Below are 17329 nucleotides of genomic sequence, written 5' to 3'. Positions count from 1 at the left end.
CTACACCTGTTGTATTCGGCGCATGTGACAAATACAATTTGATTTGATTTGATTATGAGGGGGTCTCTGATGAATTAGCTATCACAAAAGGGGTCCCCCGCATACACACACACAAACACACGCACACACACACACACATACACACTCAAACACACACAATAGTGGAGCTTCTATGTCAGTAGTTTGCCACTGGGGGCGACAGAGGCTTTGTCTATGGGTTGCCATAGAGACAGGATTGTACAGCAGGGCATAAAGAAGTCCAAAGGGATTAGCTGCTGAAGTTTCTAACTAAAGATCATAAACTCCCTGGAGACACCAGAGATAATGGCCTTGGATCTGGAGGACTATTTCCGAACTGTCTTTGAGGAACACCTCTTAATGTGAGTTTGTTTGTATGTGTTTGTGTTAGTATGCTCTCCGCTAGTGGGACTGTGTGAAGGAACACAGATTTATGTCCACTGAAAGTTCTGTGTGTGTGCGTTTCTGCATGCGTACGTTCGTGCTTATGTGTGTAGGAAAGTGCCTGTGCGGGACAGAGGTCTGATGAGCAGAGCCACACGGATGATTGAGAAACAGAGAGAGATCAGAGAGGTGGATAAACAGCTCCAGACACACAGAGAGGTAGGAGCTACGTTCTTATTCATAGTAGTCATAAGCACAAAAACCTGTGACAAAAATGTGACTATCGTAGTTAACATACTGTATGTACCTGGCATATTATGTGTGTGTGTGTATGTTTCACAGGAGTTTGAGTTGAAGACGGACAGTTTGCGAAGGCGGAGAGATGAGGTGATGAAGAAGGAGGAGAAACTGAAGGAGTCGCTGCTCAAATTTGACAAATTCCTCAAAGTTGGTGGCTAACACACACACATGCACACACACTCACTGACACACACAGACACTGGAAAAAACATCATAGTCAAATGTGCCATCTTGCAGGAAAACGACGCAAAGCGTGGTCGGGGTGAGAAGAAGGCAGAGAGAGAGAGGGATGCTGTACGTCAGAAGGAGGGAGAGATAGAGAAACTGAAGGAGGAGTGTGCTGTCCTGGAGGCCTGCAGATTGAGGCTGCAGCGCAGGGTGGGGAAGACTGCCTTCTACTGGACCTTCCTGGAACAGGTCCTCAGACTGGCCAAGGTACCCAAGCCTGGCATTCACTAAAAACACTACTGAGCTAAACTGAGCCCCCCCCCCAAATTATCATGAATCCATATCATGAATCCAACCAGAGCCCCCCAAATGAATAACGTGTACATGTGCGTGTGTGTATGTAGTATGAGGATGTGTGGGAGCTACTAGGGAGGTTTGCCACCCTGCTATCCACCAGAGAGCAGCTGCGGCAGAGGGAGAGTGAGGTGCAGGGTCAGGCTGATGGCCAACGGGGGGCGCTACAGAGATACACAGACCAGCAGAGCTGCAGCATTCTGCAGAAGAACAACCTGCTGTCTCAGCTACAGACAGAGCTGGATCAGATACGCTCCAAAACTCTCGGATGGGTACCAGACCTGATCACGCATTCACAGGATTGTCACTAGAGGGTCGTCACTAGTTACCACAGCCACAAAGTCATGATTATGGCTAAACCTATTTCTACAATGTATCTTCTTAATATCTGATTTTAAACCTAACCCTAACCTTAACCGTAACCCTAACCTTAACCACACTGCTATCCTTATACCTATCCCTAACCTTAAATGAAGACCAAAAAGTAACTTTTTGTTGTCATTAAAGGTTACGATATTTTGACTTTGTGGCTGTGGTAACTAGTGACAATCCCTTTAGAGGGGTCCCAGATTTACAATAGATTATAGTCCGTGTCTCTCTATCCAGAATATAAACAATGTCTTTTGTTCAGGAGAACAAGTGGTATCACATCCAAACCACAGCGGCGAAGGAGACGCTTCTATTGGGCCAAATCAAAGTGGTGACCCTTAACCTCTACCACATGATGGGCGGGACCACAGGGCAGGAAAAGGGCGTGGCCATCGATGACACAGAGACACAGCTAGAGAAGGTTAGTGATGTTATTATGTCATAAATTGAGGTTTGTGATGTCACAGATGGACTAGGTTTGTGATGTCACCACTGGAAAAGGTCAGTGATGTCACAGCTGGAGAAGGTTTGTGATGTCACAGCTGGAGAAGGTCAGTGATATCACTGTGATGTTACAGATGGAGGTTTGTGATGTCACAGAGAGTGAAGGTTAGTGATAGAAATAGAATGAATAGAACGGACTTTGAACCTCTAACCCTGACACACATCAACCCACATCAACTCCATCATCCCAGACACCCTAGACCCTCTCCAATTTGCATACCACAACTCTAACACCATCATCATGTTTTCTGACGACACGACGGTGGTAGGCCTGATCACCGGCGACGATGAGACAGCCTATAGGGAGGAGGTCAGTGACCTGTCAGTGTGGTGCCAGGACAACAACCTCTCCCTCAACGTCAGTAAGACCAAGGAGCTGATCGTGGGCTACAGGAAACGGGGCTGCAGTGGAGCGGGTCGAGAGCTTCAAGTTCCTTGGTGTCCAAATTACTAAGGACTTACAATGGTCGACACACACGCAAACAGTCATGAAGAAGGCACAACAGCACTTCTTCCACCTCAGGAGGTTGAAAAGATTTGGCATGGGTCCTCAAATCCTCAAAAGGTTCTACAGCTGCACCATTGAGAGCATCTTGACCGGCTGCATCACCGCTTGGTATGACAACTGCACCGCCTTTGATCGCATGGCACTACAGAGGGTGATGCAGACAGCCCAGTACATCACTGGGGCCGAGCTCCCTGCCATCCAGGACCTCTATATCAGGCGGTGTGAAAGGACGGCCCAGATAATTGTTGAAAGACTCCAGCCACCCAAGCCATAGACCCAAGCCATTGTTCTATCTGCTTCCGCACGGCAAGTGGTACCGGAGCAACAAGTCTGACAACAACAGGCTCCTGAACAGCTTCTAACGGAGCGAATGGAATGGCATCAAACACATGGAAACCATGTGGTATTGGAACTGCCAATACCAAGTGCCAATATACAGGGAACTAACCCTGAATATAGCTTACTTACTTTCTCGTGTTCTTCTTATTTCTATTTTGCGTGTGTTTTTGTTCTACTTGACTTTTTTTTTTTTTTTTTACTGATATTGTTTACTGCATTGTTGGGAAAGAGCAAGAAAGGCATTTCACTGTACTAGTGCAAGTGACAACTTAAAACTCCATTTGACTGGTAAACTCATGGGTACACTCGAAATGGCTGTCTGGTATTGTGATGCAATAGTAATGTAGAATGTTCATTCAAATTATGCTTACTGATGTGGCTCATGCAATGGAATGTACACTCAGTGGCCAATTTATTAGGCACACATTTACGTCATTTAGCAGACGCTCTTATCCAGAGCGACTTACAAATTGGTGCATTCACCCTATAACCAGTGGGATAACCACTTTACAATTTATTTATTTTTTTGTTTTTTTTAAGAGGGGGGTAGAAGGATTACTTTATCCTATCCCAGGTATTCCTTAAAGAGGTGGCGTTTCAAATGTCTCCGGAAGGTGGTGAGTGACTCCGCTGTCCTGGCGTCGTGAGGGAGCTTGTTCCACCATTGGGGTGCCAGAGCAGCGAACAGTTTTGACTGGGCTGAGCGGGAACTATGATTCCGCAGAGGAAGGGGAGCCAGCAGGCCAGAGGTGGATGAACGCAATGCCCTCGTTTGGGTGTAGGGACTGATCAGAGCCTGAAGGTACGGAGGTGCCGTTCCCCTCACAGCTCCATAGGCAAGCACCATGGTCTTGTAACAGATGCGAGCTTCAACTGGAAGCCAGTGGAGTGTGCGGAGGAGCGGAGTGACGTGAGAGAACTTGGGATGGTTGAACACCAGACGGGCTGCGGCATTCTGGATGAGTTGTAGGGGTTTAATGGCACAGGCAGGGAGCCCAGCCAACAGCGAGTTGCAGTAATCCAGACGGGAGATGACAAGTGCCTGTATTAGGACCTGTGCCGCTTCCTGTGTAAGGCAGGGTCGTACTCTCCGAATGTTGTAGAGCATGAACCTGCAGGATCGGGTCACCGCCTTGATGTTAGCGGAGAACGACAGGGTATTGTCCAGGGTCACGCCAAGGCTCTTCGCACTCTGGGAGGAGGACACAATGGAGTTGTCAACCGTGATGGCGAGATCATGGAACGGGCAGTCCTTCCCCGGGAGGAAGAGCAGCTCCGTCTTGCCAAGGTTCAGCTTGAGGTGGTGATCCGTCATCCATACTGATATGTCTGCCAGACATGCAGAGATGCGATTCGCAACCTGGTTATCAGAAGGGGGAAAGGAGAAGATTAGTTGTGTATCGTCAGCGTAGCAATGATAGGAGAGGCCATGTGAGGATATGACAGAGCCAAGTGACTTGGTGTATAGCGAGAATAGGAGAGGGCCTAGAACTGAGCCCTGGGGGACACCAGTGGTGAGAGCACGTGGTGCGGAGACAGCTTCTCGCCACGCCACTTGGTAGGAGCGACCGGTCAGGTAGGACGCAATCCAAGAGTGAGCCGCGCCGGAGATGCCCAGCTCGGAGAGGGTGGAGAGGAGGATCTGATGGTTCACAGTATCAAAGGGAGCAGACAGGTCTAGAAGGACAAGAGCAGAGGAGAGAGAGTTAGAGTGCGGAGAGCCTCCGTGACACAGAGAAGAGCAGTCTCAGTTGAATGACCAGTCCTGAAACCTGACTGGTTAGGATCAAGAAGGTCATTCTGAGAGAGATAGCAAGAGAGTTGGCTAAAGACGGCACGCTCAATAGTTTTGGAAAGAAAAGAAAGAAGGGATACTGGTCTGTAGTTGTTGACATCAGAGGGATCGAGTGTTGGTTTTTTGAGAAGGGGTGCAACTCTCGCTCTCTTGAAGACGGAAGGGACATAGCCAGCGGTCAAGGATGAGTTGATCAGCGAGGTGAGGTAGGGGAGAAGGTCACCGGAGATGGTCTGGAGAAGAGAGGAGGGGATGGGGTCAAGCGGGCAGGTTGTTGGGCGGCCTGCAGTCACAAGTCGCAAGATTTTATCTGGAGAGAGAGGGGAGAAAGAAGTCAAAGCATAGGGTAGGGCAGTGTGAGCAGGACCAGACATTAGTCATTAGACCTTCTTTTCAAAGTGGTTGACGAAGTCATCCACAGAGAGGGAGGAGGGGGGGAGGATTCAGCAGGGAGGAGAATGTGGCAAAGAGCTTCCTAGGGTTAGAGGCAGATGCTTGGAATTTAGAATGGTAGAAAGTGGCCTTAGCAGCAGAAACAGATGAAGAAAATGTAGAGAGGAGGGAGTGAAAAGATGCCAGGTCCGCAGGGAGTCTAGTTTTCTTCCATTTCCGCTCAGCTGCCCGGAGCTCTGTTCTGTGAGCTCGCAATGAGTCATCAAGCCACGGAGCTGGAGGGGAGGACTGAGCCGGCCGGGAGGATAGGGGACACAGAGAGTCAAAGGATGCAGAAAGGGAGGAGAGGAGGGTTGAGGAGGCAGAATCAGGAGATTGGAGGGAGAAGGATTGAGCAGAGGGAAGAGATGATAGGATGGAAGAGGAGAGAGTAGTGGGAGAGAGAGAGCGAAGGTTGCGGCAGCGCATTACCATCTGTGTAGGGGCAGAGTGAGTAGTGTAGGAGGAGATCTAGAGAGAGAAAAGGATACAAAGTAGTGGTCGGAGACATGGACTTAGTATTACTTTCTTAGCTACAGTATACATATCTCCCTGGCATATTACATCATTTATGCAGCAGCATACAATACATTTTTGGACTCACCTTGTTGTGCTGTGCTCACTTGAACAGGAAGGTGGCGCTGCGGTCCTTCGTGGGCAAATTTTGTCATCAAACTTTGTCATCTAAGTCTGGCATTCTCTGGATTTCTGGTGCTTTCAAGACAACTGGGAACTCTGAAAAAAACAAGGTTGAATCATGATGAGGTCAGTGATCTTCAGGTCGTAGCTCTAGAAAGAGGCCTGAGTTCCCGACTTACAATTCCGAGTTGGATGATCGTTCAAAACTTATTTTCCAAGACGGAGCTCGTTTTTTCCCGAGTTCCCAGTTGTCTTGAACTCACTGAAGTCAGATTTCCCAGTTCTGAGTTAACAATTGTTTTGAGAGAGTCAGAAATCATGCTGGATTGACAGCATGGCCAATGTTGAATGTTTATAATTTTAAGCTTGGAAAAGAGACCCTTAAACCCAGAATTGGGACCACACACCCACTCCACTGAATAGAAGGCTAGTGATTGCTTTACAATGCTTGCAGTTAGCCACTGATTCCTTCCAAATCACTCATTTTATCTGTGACAAATGACCTTGAGCCTTCTTGGATGGGCACTTCTAATGTAACTCTATGGCAGCACCCAAGGGGCTTGAATTTTCAAGCTCTACCCTTAGATTTGGCAGTGATGTAGTGTCCCCATAAGTGACAGAACACTGAGCTAATCACAGCGCAACTAGAGAACATTACCAACCCTTACGCTCCGTAATTTCCGCTGGCTGCCCCACCACCACAGAAAGAGCTAGGCTGAAACACATGCATTTTGGAGCTGCCTTAAAAAAAAAAGAGACCATGTTTGTGTGGAGGCTTTATTAACTAAATTATTTTTTTAAATTCATTACATTGTTTGCAAACTGATATGTGACACATATTAATGCCAAAATAACATGCAAAACAGGCAGACCCCAAAACAAAAAAAACAAAAAAATATATATACCTTTTGTTTTTAGCTAAAAATGTAGGTCTCAAAACCTGCCCTGAATGACGGGTCGCCACTGTGTGTTCCAAGATGCCGTTCTGCACACCACTGTTGTACTGCGCCGTTATTTGTGTGTTTGTGACCCATCTGTTAGCTTGCACGATTCTTGCCATTCTACTTCGACCTCTCATCAACGGCTGTTTTCGCCCACAGGACTGCCGCTGACTGGATGTTTTTTGTTTGTCGCACCATTATCGGTAAACCCTACACACTGTGGTGCGTGAGAAGCCCACGAGGCCAGACATTTCTGAGATACGGGAACTGACGCGACTAGCACGACGATCATACCACGCTCAAAGTCGCTTAGGTGACTCATTTTGCCCATTCTAACGTTCAATCAAACAGTAACTGAATGCCTCGATGCCTGTCTGCCTGCTTTATATAGCAAGTCACGGCCACGTGATTCACTGTCTGTAGGAGCTAACCATTTTCGTGAATGGGTGGTGTACCTAATAATCTGATTTCGTAATGTCAGTTGAGTTGATTCAACAAATCACAGCAAAGATTGAAGGGTACACTTCTTGCTTTTACTTCCTGCTTTGCTCCTATGGGTATACTCACAATGGCCTCCAGTCCACCCATTATGCCATCATTCACTTGAAAGGGATGCCCGTTCTATTCATTCTATTTCTATGAATGACACAGCTGAAGGTCAGTTACGTCACATTTATGTCACAGATAGAGAAGGTTAGTGATGTCACAGTTAGAGAAGGATACTGATGTCACAGTGATGTAGAGTAGGGGACAAATTATTTTGGTAACAGTAAAATGTATTTTCCTCTCCAGATCCAGCTCTTCATCCAAGACCAGTCTGCCATAGTGAACAACCTCAAACAAAGCCCTTCTCATCCCACTACTAAAGCCAACTTGAAGTGAACAGGTGGAGGATTATCAAGTGAACAGACAGAGGATCTTGCAAGTCTTATTCTTGGACATTGCAATCCATCTTGTGTTGTTTTCACACAGATGGTAATGTTATGGTCAGCACTCTGTGCAGCAGTGGTGGAAAAAAGTGCTCAATTGTCATCATCATAAAGGTACCTTAACAGAAAATAACTCAAGTAAAAGTGAAAGTCACCCAGTAAAATAAAACTTGAGTAAAGTCTAAAAGTACATGGTTTTAAATGTACTTAAATACAGTGGTGGAAAAAGTACTTAATTGTCATACTTGAGTAAAAGTCCAAGTAAACGCTATACATCAAATTCCTTATATTAAGCAAACCAGACGGCATGGTTTTCTTGTTTATTTTATTTACGGACAGCCAGGGGCAAATTCCAACACTCACAGACATAATTTACACAGTATTTGATTTTAGTTAGTCCACCAGATCAGAGTCAGTAGGGATGGCAACGCGTTATATTGTTAGGTTCGTGAATTGGACCATATTGATGTCCTGCCTGAGCAGTCAAAATGTAACTAGTACTTTTGGGTGTCAGGGAAAATGTATAGGAGTAAAAAAGTACATATTTCCTTTAGGAATGTAATGGAGTAAAGTTGTCAAAAATATAAATAGTAAAATACAGATACCCCAAAAAAACGACTTAAATAGTACTTCAAAGTATTTTTACTTAAGTTACTTTACACCACTGCTATGCAGCAAACGTACCATGTTCACAATAATCCTTTTGCAATCAGTCTAGTACTGACACCAAGTGGTAACAGGAGGGAATACTAACTATACACCAATTGAGGGCAACCTGTTTAGCATTTCTCAAGCCTAGATCAAATGTATCCAACAATTGCATGGTGCCAGTATTCTATTATTCTGACCATGCAATGTTGCATAACAACTATAAATTGTTGACTTCCATTTATACGGATTCATGTACATGTTTCAATAAAAATGGTTTTTAAACAATGGTTTAAATAATTCCCTTTTCTTTTAAGAAACAATTTGACATTGTTGTTGAAAAAATTTATCATATCAAACACAGAGTAGTAATCATACAATAGTAATCAAGAGCTGCGTTGCACAGTATTTATTGGAATAAACTCGGACACCTAAAAGGCAAACGTACAAAAGGAGAAAAGGAAAATGGATGTGTTTTTGGAGAGCTGCCACATCTTTCCCACAAATATAAAAACCATGCTGGAATAATGGACTGTCCTGGTCTGGCCAAGTTTTCCACAGGACCTCTGCTGTTATTTGCCCTTCTTGCCTTTGCGCTTCTTGCCCTTGCTGCCCTTCTTGCCCTTCCCCCTCATAGCCTTGCGGACACGGTGGCCCCTCCAGTAAGCCTGGATAATGGTGGCAGCACGGCTCTTCTTTTCCAGCTCTTTCTGCTCCTCCTCCCTCCTCTCCTCGGCCAAACGCCGCTCCTCCTGGATCTGACTGAACTCCTGCTCCAGGACAGCATACGCCTCCTCTAGCTCTCTCAGCTCCTCCTTCTCCTCCTCATAGACCCTTGTCATGTCCTTCAGCTCCCACTGGAAGGGACCAGACAACACAGAGAGAGAGAGAGAGAGGGGGGGTTACTAAGCATCACTAAATTCATATTATTCATTGCTGTTACTCAGTTAAAGATTTGTTGGGGTTAGTCTACCTGTTTCTCTCCCATATCAGCATCATACTTCTGGATCCAGTTCTCTATTTCTGTCTCCACTTTATACTTTTTCTGCCAGGAGGGGAGCAGAACAACATTGAATAAAGTTATATTTCGCACTGCAGGATCTACTGCATGCATAGAGAATACCTATCAAAACGTTTTAGATAAGGGGCAGGGGCTAAGGCTCTATTTCTGGGATCTCTCACCTTGCGGAGCGCAGTCTCTACCTCGCGGTTCTCAGAAATCAGGTTGTTAAGCTGAACTCTCAGCTGATTGGCTTCCTGCTGCATGCGGGCTCGCCTCCCCTCTGAGGTCTTGGCGTCTGATTGGTTCTGCTTGTCGGCATCCTGCTGTGTCCGCAACACAAAGTCCTCAGAGATCTTCTCCATCTGGTGCAGAGAGCTCTTCAACTTCCTGATCACCTCATTTTTCTTAGAGGTCTTTGAGAGCAAGGGGTAGGGGGGTGGGGGCAAGAGTGTAGAAGAGAGGGGGAGATGACAGTGAGAGAGAAAGATAGAGAGAGCAGCAGAGAACGTAGAGAGATTACGTTTTGGAGAACTGAGCTAGAATTATCATGGGTTAAATCTTTCAAGGACTAAACTCTGGTGTAATATCAACAGTAGTATAATGATAATGATAACTGTATGTATCAGCACCTCAGCATCTCTGTCTTTGATGGCGGCAGCGACTTCCATCTCCAGTGTAGCAACCAGCTCCATGTTGTTGCCATGGCGCAGCGACACCTCCTGCATGTAGCTTGTTCTTTCACGTTCCTCGGCCGGGCTGGTGAGCAGTTTCTCTAACAGCACCCCCCGCAACTCCTGCAGCTCCCCGGCCAGCCCTCGCACCCCTTCACACACCCCCTGTCCCCCTACTTCTGCCTCACTCCTCAGGGCACGGGTGGCGGCTGGATGGGCTCTCAGCAGTCTGAGCACGTTCCTCAATGAGCTGGGGAGGGCCCTCTCTAACTCTGCTCTCGCTCTCTCCCCTGCCTCCCCAGCGACCAGCTTCTGTCCCAGGCCCCCTAACCTCTCTCCAATGCGCTGGTGCTCCCGTAAGGCCCCCTCCAACTCCAACCCCAGCCCCACAGACAGCCCTCCCAGGCGGGTCAGCACAGCCGGCAGCAAGGCTACTGTCTCCACCCTGGCGATGCAGTCGTCCAGCACCCCTGCGATGCGCTGTGTCTCCAAGGATGACAGCTTCTTCCGTGAAGGGTCCAGGATCTTTATGAGGTCCTCCCTGAGCACTTTGGCCCGGGGTTGTGGACTGGGTTGGGGACTGGAGCACATAATCTGGGGGCTAACATCCTCCAGGGGCTGTATGGCCACCTCTGCAGACATACTGCGATAGACAATAAAACATAATGCCCAAAGTAAAACTATAACATCGGCCAATTCAGCATCACAAACATATTTACCACTAGACAGTATTACTTTCAAACTATTTTGCTAACTAACGTTAACAGTTGCCTAATGTCTAGTGAGTGTAGTTTAGTTTGAGATATAATGTACTTACTTAACGTTAGCTACAAATAGATACCAATTCCATGCGGATAAACATTTTTATCAAGAAAACATAGGCCTAAAGAAAAACAACATACCTCCTCTGAACTTAAATAGCACCTAAATAAAGCAAATCGAATCGCACAAGCCACATTACTGGCAGCAGCATCAAAAACAACATCACATCATTTTGTTGATAGTTTACAATACAGTTGCTAAGAGACCGAAGATGTGTGTGTGGGGGGCGCGTTCGCGTTGACAAATAGCTGAAATTAATTAGCATAAATAAATAATGGTAATGAACATGCATTGTTATTTAGGCTCATTAGCTAGTTGTATTACAACATTATTACTAAAGTCCGATTTAGGGCGGCCGGTCTGATTGCTAAACTTTTTAATTTCAAGCTCAACTTTTATTTTGAAAAACTAGGACTGCGGTTCGTCTCACAGCGCTGTAGTAGAATTTAAAGTGAACGCTACAGCCAGAGAGATATTAGAGCAGTGGTCACCAACCGGTCGATCGCGATCGACTGGTCGATCACCAAACATTTCTGTAAAAAATCCATCGATAAAGCCTTGAGTTCCTAATTTTTTTTTTTCGTTTCGCGCTGTTGTCGTTAGGTGCACTTGATTCAGCAGCCCTAGCACACGGAAGTGTTCCAATTTTTAACCATTTAATGTGTCTGAAGGTTGAACTCCGCCTACCCGGCAGGCCCACAGAGCAAATCAAGTGCATCTATAGGTCTACTGCTGGACAATCAGATAGCTTAGATCACCGTGTCTGCACTTTTTCCTCGCACGATGGACTGTACAAAGAAGCCTCGAACGCACAGCAAAGTTGATTTGATTTGAGATTTCAAAACGTCTAAAACCACGACTAGCGAGAGACTAAACGAATACAACAAAGAGCTGCTGTTTTTATGAGTAAATTAATGTTTAAGTTGTTATTCATCACTGTCAACACTTTGTTCAACAGTTTTATAAGCCATAAAATGTGCGTGTTTCGATAAGCTTTAGTTGTTATTATTTGCGGCTTATGTCTTTTTAATATCGAGGAATATTTCACTTTCTCTGGTCATAGGAGTAACAACATGAATTGGTGGTGCATGAGGCAGAAGTAATGCAGTGCGATTTAAGATTTAAAATGTAGTCATTGAATTCATACATGTAAATTGTATTTCATGATTTGAAACTGAATTGAATGAATATTGCATTCAGTTTTAAAATTCAATTTAAATTGAATTGAATATTCAAGTTCAATATTTATATATTATGTTTCAATATGGTAGATATTGCATTCATTGTCTGTGTATCAAGTTTACAAACTATCAATTCAAGTTGATCAAAGTTTCATATATTCAACTTCTCAGATGCATTCAGATTCCGTTTTCAAATGCAGTTCTCTAAATTCAGATTAAAAACAAGAGACAACATCCTGGTACTTTTCCAGCCAGGAAAGGTAGAGGAGAACAGATAGAATCAAAGCTTACAGTGGTAAACAAACTTCTGGTGGTTTCTGAAGCCAATGTGGCATGTTGGATTTATTTTCTTCCAATGGATTTGGCTCTAGCATATTAACCGTTTTGGCTATGAACTATTATGACCCCATTCCTAAAAATGTGTCCCCCATAAGAATGTAGTTGAAATGCCCTGTCATAGCCCTTCTAAGGATAGCCTTTCCATTCCTTATTTAATCTTACTCTTGTGACTGACTGGGTTTGGCAAGGGTAGTCATTATAAGGTTAACATGTGACTGACTGTGGTCATCTGTAGCTCAGTTGGTAGAGCACGGCGCTTGTAACGACAGGGTAGTGGGTTCGATCCCCGGGACCACCCATACACAAAAAAAATGTATGCACGCATGACTGTAAGTCGCTTTGGATAAAAGCGTCTGCTAAATGGCATATTATATATTATTATTAAGACTGTGTTAGCCTGTTGAGCTAAAGCCTAGGCATTGGTCCTGTGACTTGGATGGGTCTCTTCAAGGAGTAGGTCAAAGGGGGATGAAGTGTAACACTGGTGGTTCGGTGACCACGCTCGTGTGATGAGTAACTTGTCTGAGAGCTGAAAAGTTTAATTGTTTGGTGCACAGGAGACCTGGGTTAGAACCCCATCAGTCAAACATTTACATTTACATTTACGGCATTTAGCAGACGCTCTTATCCAGAGCGACTTACAAATAGGTGCATTCACCTTATAGCCAGTGGGATAACCACTTTACAATATATATTTTTATTTTTATTTTATTTTTTTGGGGGGGGGGGTAGAAGGATTACTTTATCCTATCCCAGGTATTCCTTAAAGAGGTGGGGTTTCAAGTGTCTCCGGAAGGTGGTGAGTGACTCCGCTGTCCTGGCGTCGTGAGGGAGCTTGTTCCACCATTGGGGTGCCAGAGCAGCGAACAGTTTTGACTGGGCTGAGCGGGAACTGTGCTTCCGCAGAGGTAGGGGGGCCAGCAGGCCAGAGGTGGATGAACGCAATGCCCTCGTTTAGGTGTAGGGACTGATCAGAGCCTGAAGGTACGGCGGTGCCGTTCCCCTCACAGCTCCGTAAGCAAGCACCATGGTCTTGTAGCAGATGCGAGCTTCAACTGGAAGCCAGTGGAGTGTGCGGAGGAGCTGGGTGACGTGAGAGAACTTGGGAAGGTTGAACACCAGACGGGCTGCGGCATTCTGGATGAGTTGTAGGGGTTTAATGGCACAGGCAGGGAGCCCAGACAACAGCGAGTTGCAGTAATCCAGACGGGAGATGACAAGTGCCTGGATTAGGACCTGTTCTGCTTCCTGTGTAAGGCAGGGTCGTACTCTCCGAATGTTGTAGAGCATGAACCTACAGGATCGGGTCACCGCCTTGATGTTAGCGGAGAACGACAGGGTGTTGTCCAGGGTCACGCCAAACCAACATGTCTTCATGTCTCAACCAAGGTTGCTCATCACATAGCCTCGTGAAGGGCCTAGTCCTGCAAGCGTACATGAATGGTTCGCTACACACGATAGTCAGTCTGGTAATTACAAGCCTACTCATCACATGGATGGATCACCAAACCAACTATGTTGGACTCTCATTAAATGGGGTGCACAGATCCTTCTGCTTTTGTTTGCCACATAAATTATTGTTGTTTTACCGTAGGCCTGATTTCTAACCCAGTCAGTTATATTGGTGCTGTGATCTCTGAGTATGAGGTCAAAGGGGGGTGAAATGTAACCGAGGTGGTTCGATGAACCTTGCTGGAGACTTGAAGACTTGTGTTAGCTTCCTGAACTAATCCCTATGGGCTTTATCTAAGTGGGCTAACACAGTCTTGTGATATGCAGGAGACCTGGTTCTAACCTAGTCAGTCACAAGAGCAAGATTAAATAGGGATGAGAAAGGCTATCCTTAGAAGGGCAATGACAGGGCTATACAACTACACTGAGTTTGCCAAACATTAGGAACACCTTCCTAATATTGAGTTGCTACACAGACAATGAATGCAATATCTACCATATTGAAACTGAATATATAAATATTGAATTTGAACATTCAATTAAATTGAAATGGTATATTAAAACTTCATTCAATTCAGTTTCAAATCATGAAATACAAGTAAAATGGATGAATTCAATTATTCAATTTGTGCATCAAGCATGAAAAAATATTACATTCAATATCCTAACACAAATTCTAAATGTTTTTAAATCCGAATATAGTTTTTTTGGCACTGAAGTAGCTCGGTAAACGCCCCACCCAGCAGACTGTCGACCAATTGCGTTCACGTTGTCATGCAGCGTCTCGCGGTTGCTAAGATAATAGTCACGCAATCCCTTCTCAAAATCAGGGTATGATGCTGCGTTCAAAACAACTGGGAACTCGGAAATAAACGTGCTCCTACTTGGAAAAATCGATTTTAACGGTCATCTAATTCTGAATTCCAACATGGGAACTCGGGCCTCTTTCTAGAGCTCCGACTTTCCGAATTGAAGATCACTGACGTCATGATTTGACCTCGGATTTTTCCGAGTTCCCAGTTGTTTTGAACGCGGCATGAGTCGAGAAACCTGCCTATTTTCCTCGAAAGTAGGTAATGTGACGATTCCAAAGCTATACGATATTACAGAGAACAAGTAAATTATCTCACGTCTCGGAAAATATGTGTAATGTTGTACTTCGTGTTCATGCTAATGTTGGGTTTTTGAGCTAACGCCCAATTGACTCCCATTCACTCCTTGAAGGAGAGCTCTCCTTGTCCCAGAATCGCCCAAAATGCCATTAACGACGCACGGGCAACGTACACAATGGACGTTAATACGATTCCAAAGGAGTTTCCCATTTCTTCAAAAGTAAGCTCTCTGGTACAGCTACAGATTGAACAACAATGACTTTAGTTATAAAAAAATATTTGGTACAGCAGACCTGCCAAATCAAATCAAATATTATTTGTCACATGCGCGAATACAACAGGTGTAGTAGACCTTACAGTGAAATGCTTACTTACAAACCCTTAACCAACAAAGCAGTTTTAAGAAAGAATACCAACAAAAATCACAAAAAAATACAATATAGAATAAAAGTAACAACTAATTAAAGAGCAGCAGTGAAAATAACAATAGCGAGGCTATATACAGGGGGTACCGGTACCGAGTCAATGTGCGGGGGCACCGGTTAGTCGAGGTAATTTAGGTAATATGTACATGTAGGTAGAGTTATTAAAGTGACTATGCATAGATATAAACAGAGAGTAGCAGCAGCGTAAAGGGGGGCAATGCACTGGGCCTTACGCACTACCCTCTGTAGTGCCTTGCGGTCGGAGGCCCAGCAGTTGCCATACCAGGCAGTGATGCTCTCGATGTTGCAGCCATATAACCTTTTGAGGCTGTGAAGACCCATGCCAAATATTTTCAGTCTCCTTAGGGGGAATAGGTTTTGTCGTGCCCTCTTCACAACTGTCTTGGTGTGCTTGGACCATGTTAGTTTGTTGGTGATGTGGACACCAAGGAACTTGAAGCTCTCAACCTGCTCCACTACAGCCCCGTCGATGAGAATGGGGGCGTGCTCGGTCCTCTTCTTTTTCCTGTAGTCCACAATCATCTCCTTTGTCTTGATCATGTTGAGGGAGAGGTTGTTGTCCTGGCACCACACGGCCAGGTCTCTGACCTCCTCCCTATAGGCTGTCTCGTCGTTGTCGGTGATCAGGCCTACCACTGTTGTGTCATCGGCAAACTTAATGATGGTGTTGGAGTCGTGCCTGGCCATGCAGTCATGAATGTACAGGGAGTACAGGAGGGGACTGAGCACGCACCCCTGAGGGGCCCCGTGTTGTGGATCAGCATGGCGGATGTGTTGTTACCAACCCTTACCACCTGGGGGGGGGGGGCGTCAGGAAGTCCAGGATCCAGTTGCAGAGGGAGGTGTTTAGTCCCAGGGTCCTCCTTAGCTTAGTGATGAGCTTTGAGGGCACTATGGTGTTGAACGCTGAGCTGTAGTCAATGAATAGCATTCTCACATAGGTGTTCCTTTTGTCCAGGTGTGAAAGGGCAGTGTGGAGCGCAATAGAGATTGCATAATCTGTTTAACTACGCTCCAAATCCCACGCATTGGCCATGAGACACGCATTTGACCCTCTTCTCATGGCACACCTCTTATATCTCATGGACTGAAAAGTCCAGCTTTTATTTGTCTAATTAGTCAATTGTATAGTCAGCGAGTTAACTTTTTAACTATGCTCCAAATTGTTTTGAAATCGGAGCATCTGCGCCTACAATTTAACATCACGAGCTGAACTGTCTTGCCACAGCACTGTGAACCGCGGCGCATTGAATCATATGATTGGTCTAGTTATGTAAGGGATCAAGGGGATTGGATGCATGTTTTAAAGAAATGTTCAAGATTAGAGTGGAGTTGAATGGAGAGAGAGAACGTTCTCTGCTGAGTTTATAGAACTCAAAAAAATTGTAGCACGGTAGCACTGTTTTATGTAATTAAGTTGCTGTTACTCCAGTCCCTATTGCAGAATGCAGCCTTTTGACAGCATGATGTACTAAGGTTGTTTTAATCCACACTAGTCCCCTCGTTTGGTGATTGGCGTTTAGGCTGTGACAACGAAAAGGCAGTAGACAGACAGGATGTTTTAGCAGGGAAGTTTGGTAGAGTGACCTGATTTGTAACTATGAAAATAATTTTGTCAAAAGTGTACATTTTATTCTAGAGGGGGGACAATACATAGAAAAATAATTTGGTTAGGGTGTAGGGGCAGATTTATGTCATCTTGTCTTCAGGAGATTTTATTATTTATTTACTTTTAGTCTGAGCAGTGGAACAATGCTCATTCTTAACAATGGGCTAAAATATAGAGTAATTACTGTGCTTGACTTCTCAGCAAGAACACTACTGATAAGTCCCCACACTTATATAATTATTCCACTTCTTCCCAATTTTGCCAGTGTAATCACATATTTTAAATCTGATATGCCTACTTGTCTTTGAAAATGAATTATATGAGGCTATATATTTTTGCAGCACTTCATGGACAGTTGAATAAGTT

The 17329-nt window shown here is 45.1% G+C and overlaps 2 protein-coding genes across 3 annotated transcripts; one reads left to right on the top strand and one right to left on the bottom strand.

Moving 5' to 3' along the window:
- The first annotated feature begins 236 nt into the window (after positions 1-236).
- On the top strand, positions 237-7881 carry cfap73 (cilia and flagella associated protein 73). The gene is made up of 7 exons (XM_041899792.1): positions 237-380; positions 516-621; positions 745-849; positions 940-1137; positions 1275-1496; positions 1856-2014; positions 7544-7881. Exons 1-7 carry the CDS (start codon positions 325-327, stop codon positions 7631-7633), a joined length of 936 nt encoding a protein of 311 aa, XP_041755726.1. The 5' UTR covers positions 237-324; the 3' UTR covers positions 7634-7881.
- An 841-nt stretch (positions 7882-8722) lies between these two features.
- iqcd (IQ motif containing D) lies at positions 8723-11014 on the bottom strand. 2 transcript variants are annotated; one of them, XM_041899793.2, is made up of 5 exons: positions 10905-11014; positions 9961-10645; positions 9511-9744; positions 9302-9373; positions 8723-9185 (listed from the first exon to the last, which is right to left on the bottom strand). In XM_041899793.2, exons 2-5 carry the CDS (start codon positions 10642-10644, stop codon positions 8901-8903), a joined length of 1275 nt encoding a protein of 424 aa, XP_041755727.1. In that variant the 5' UTR covers position 10645; positions 10905-11014; the 3' UTR covers positions 8723-8900. The 2 variants fall into 2 exon arrangements, with proteins under 2 accessions (XP_041755727.1, XP_041755728.1); XM_041899794.1 differs by having other exon boundaries at positions 10820-10905.
- Between the last annotated feature and the right edge of the window lie 6315 nt (positions 11015-17329).

The sequence above is a fragment of the Coregonus clupeaformis genome, chromosome 18 (assembly GCF_020615455.1).
Source record: "Coregonus clupeaformis isolate EN_2021a chromosome 18, ASM2061545v1, whole genome shotgun sequence".
Taxonomy (NCBI): domain Eukaryota; kingdom Metazoa; phylum Chordata; class Actinopteri; order Salmoniformes; family Salmonidae; genus Coregonus; species Coregonus clupeaformis.
The sequence above is the reverse complement of the archived record's forward strand: the minus strand, read 5'-3'. Positions and strand labels throughout refer to the sequence as shown.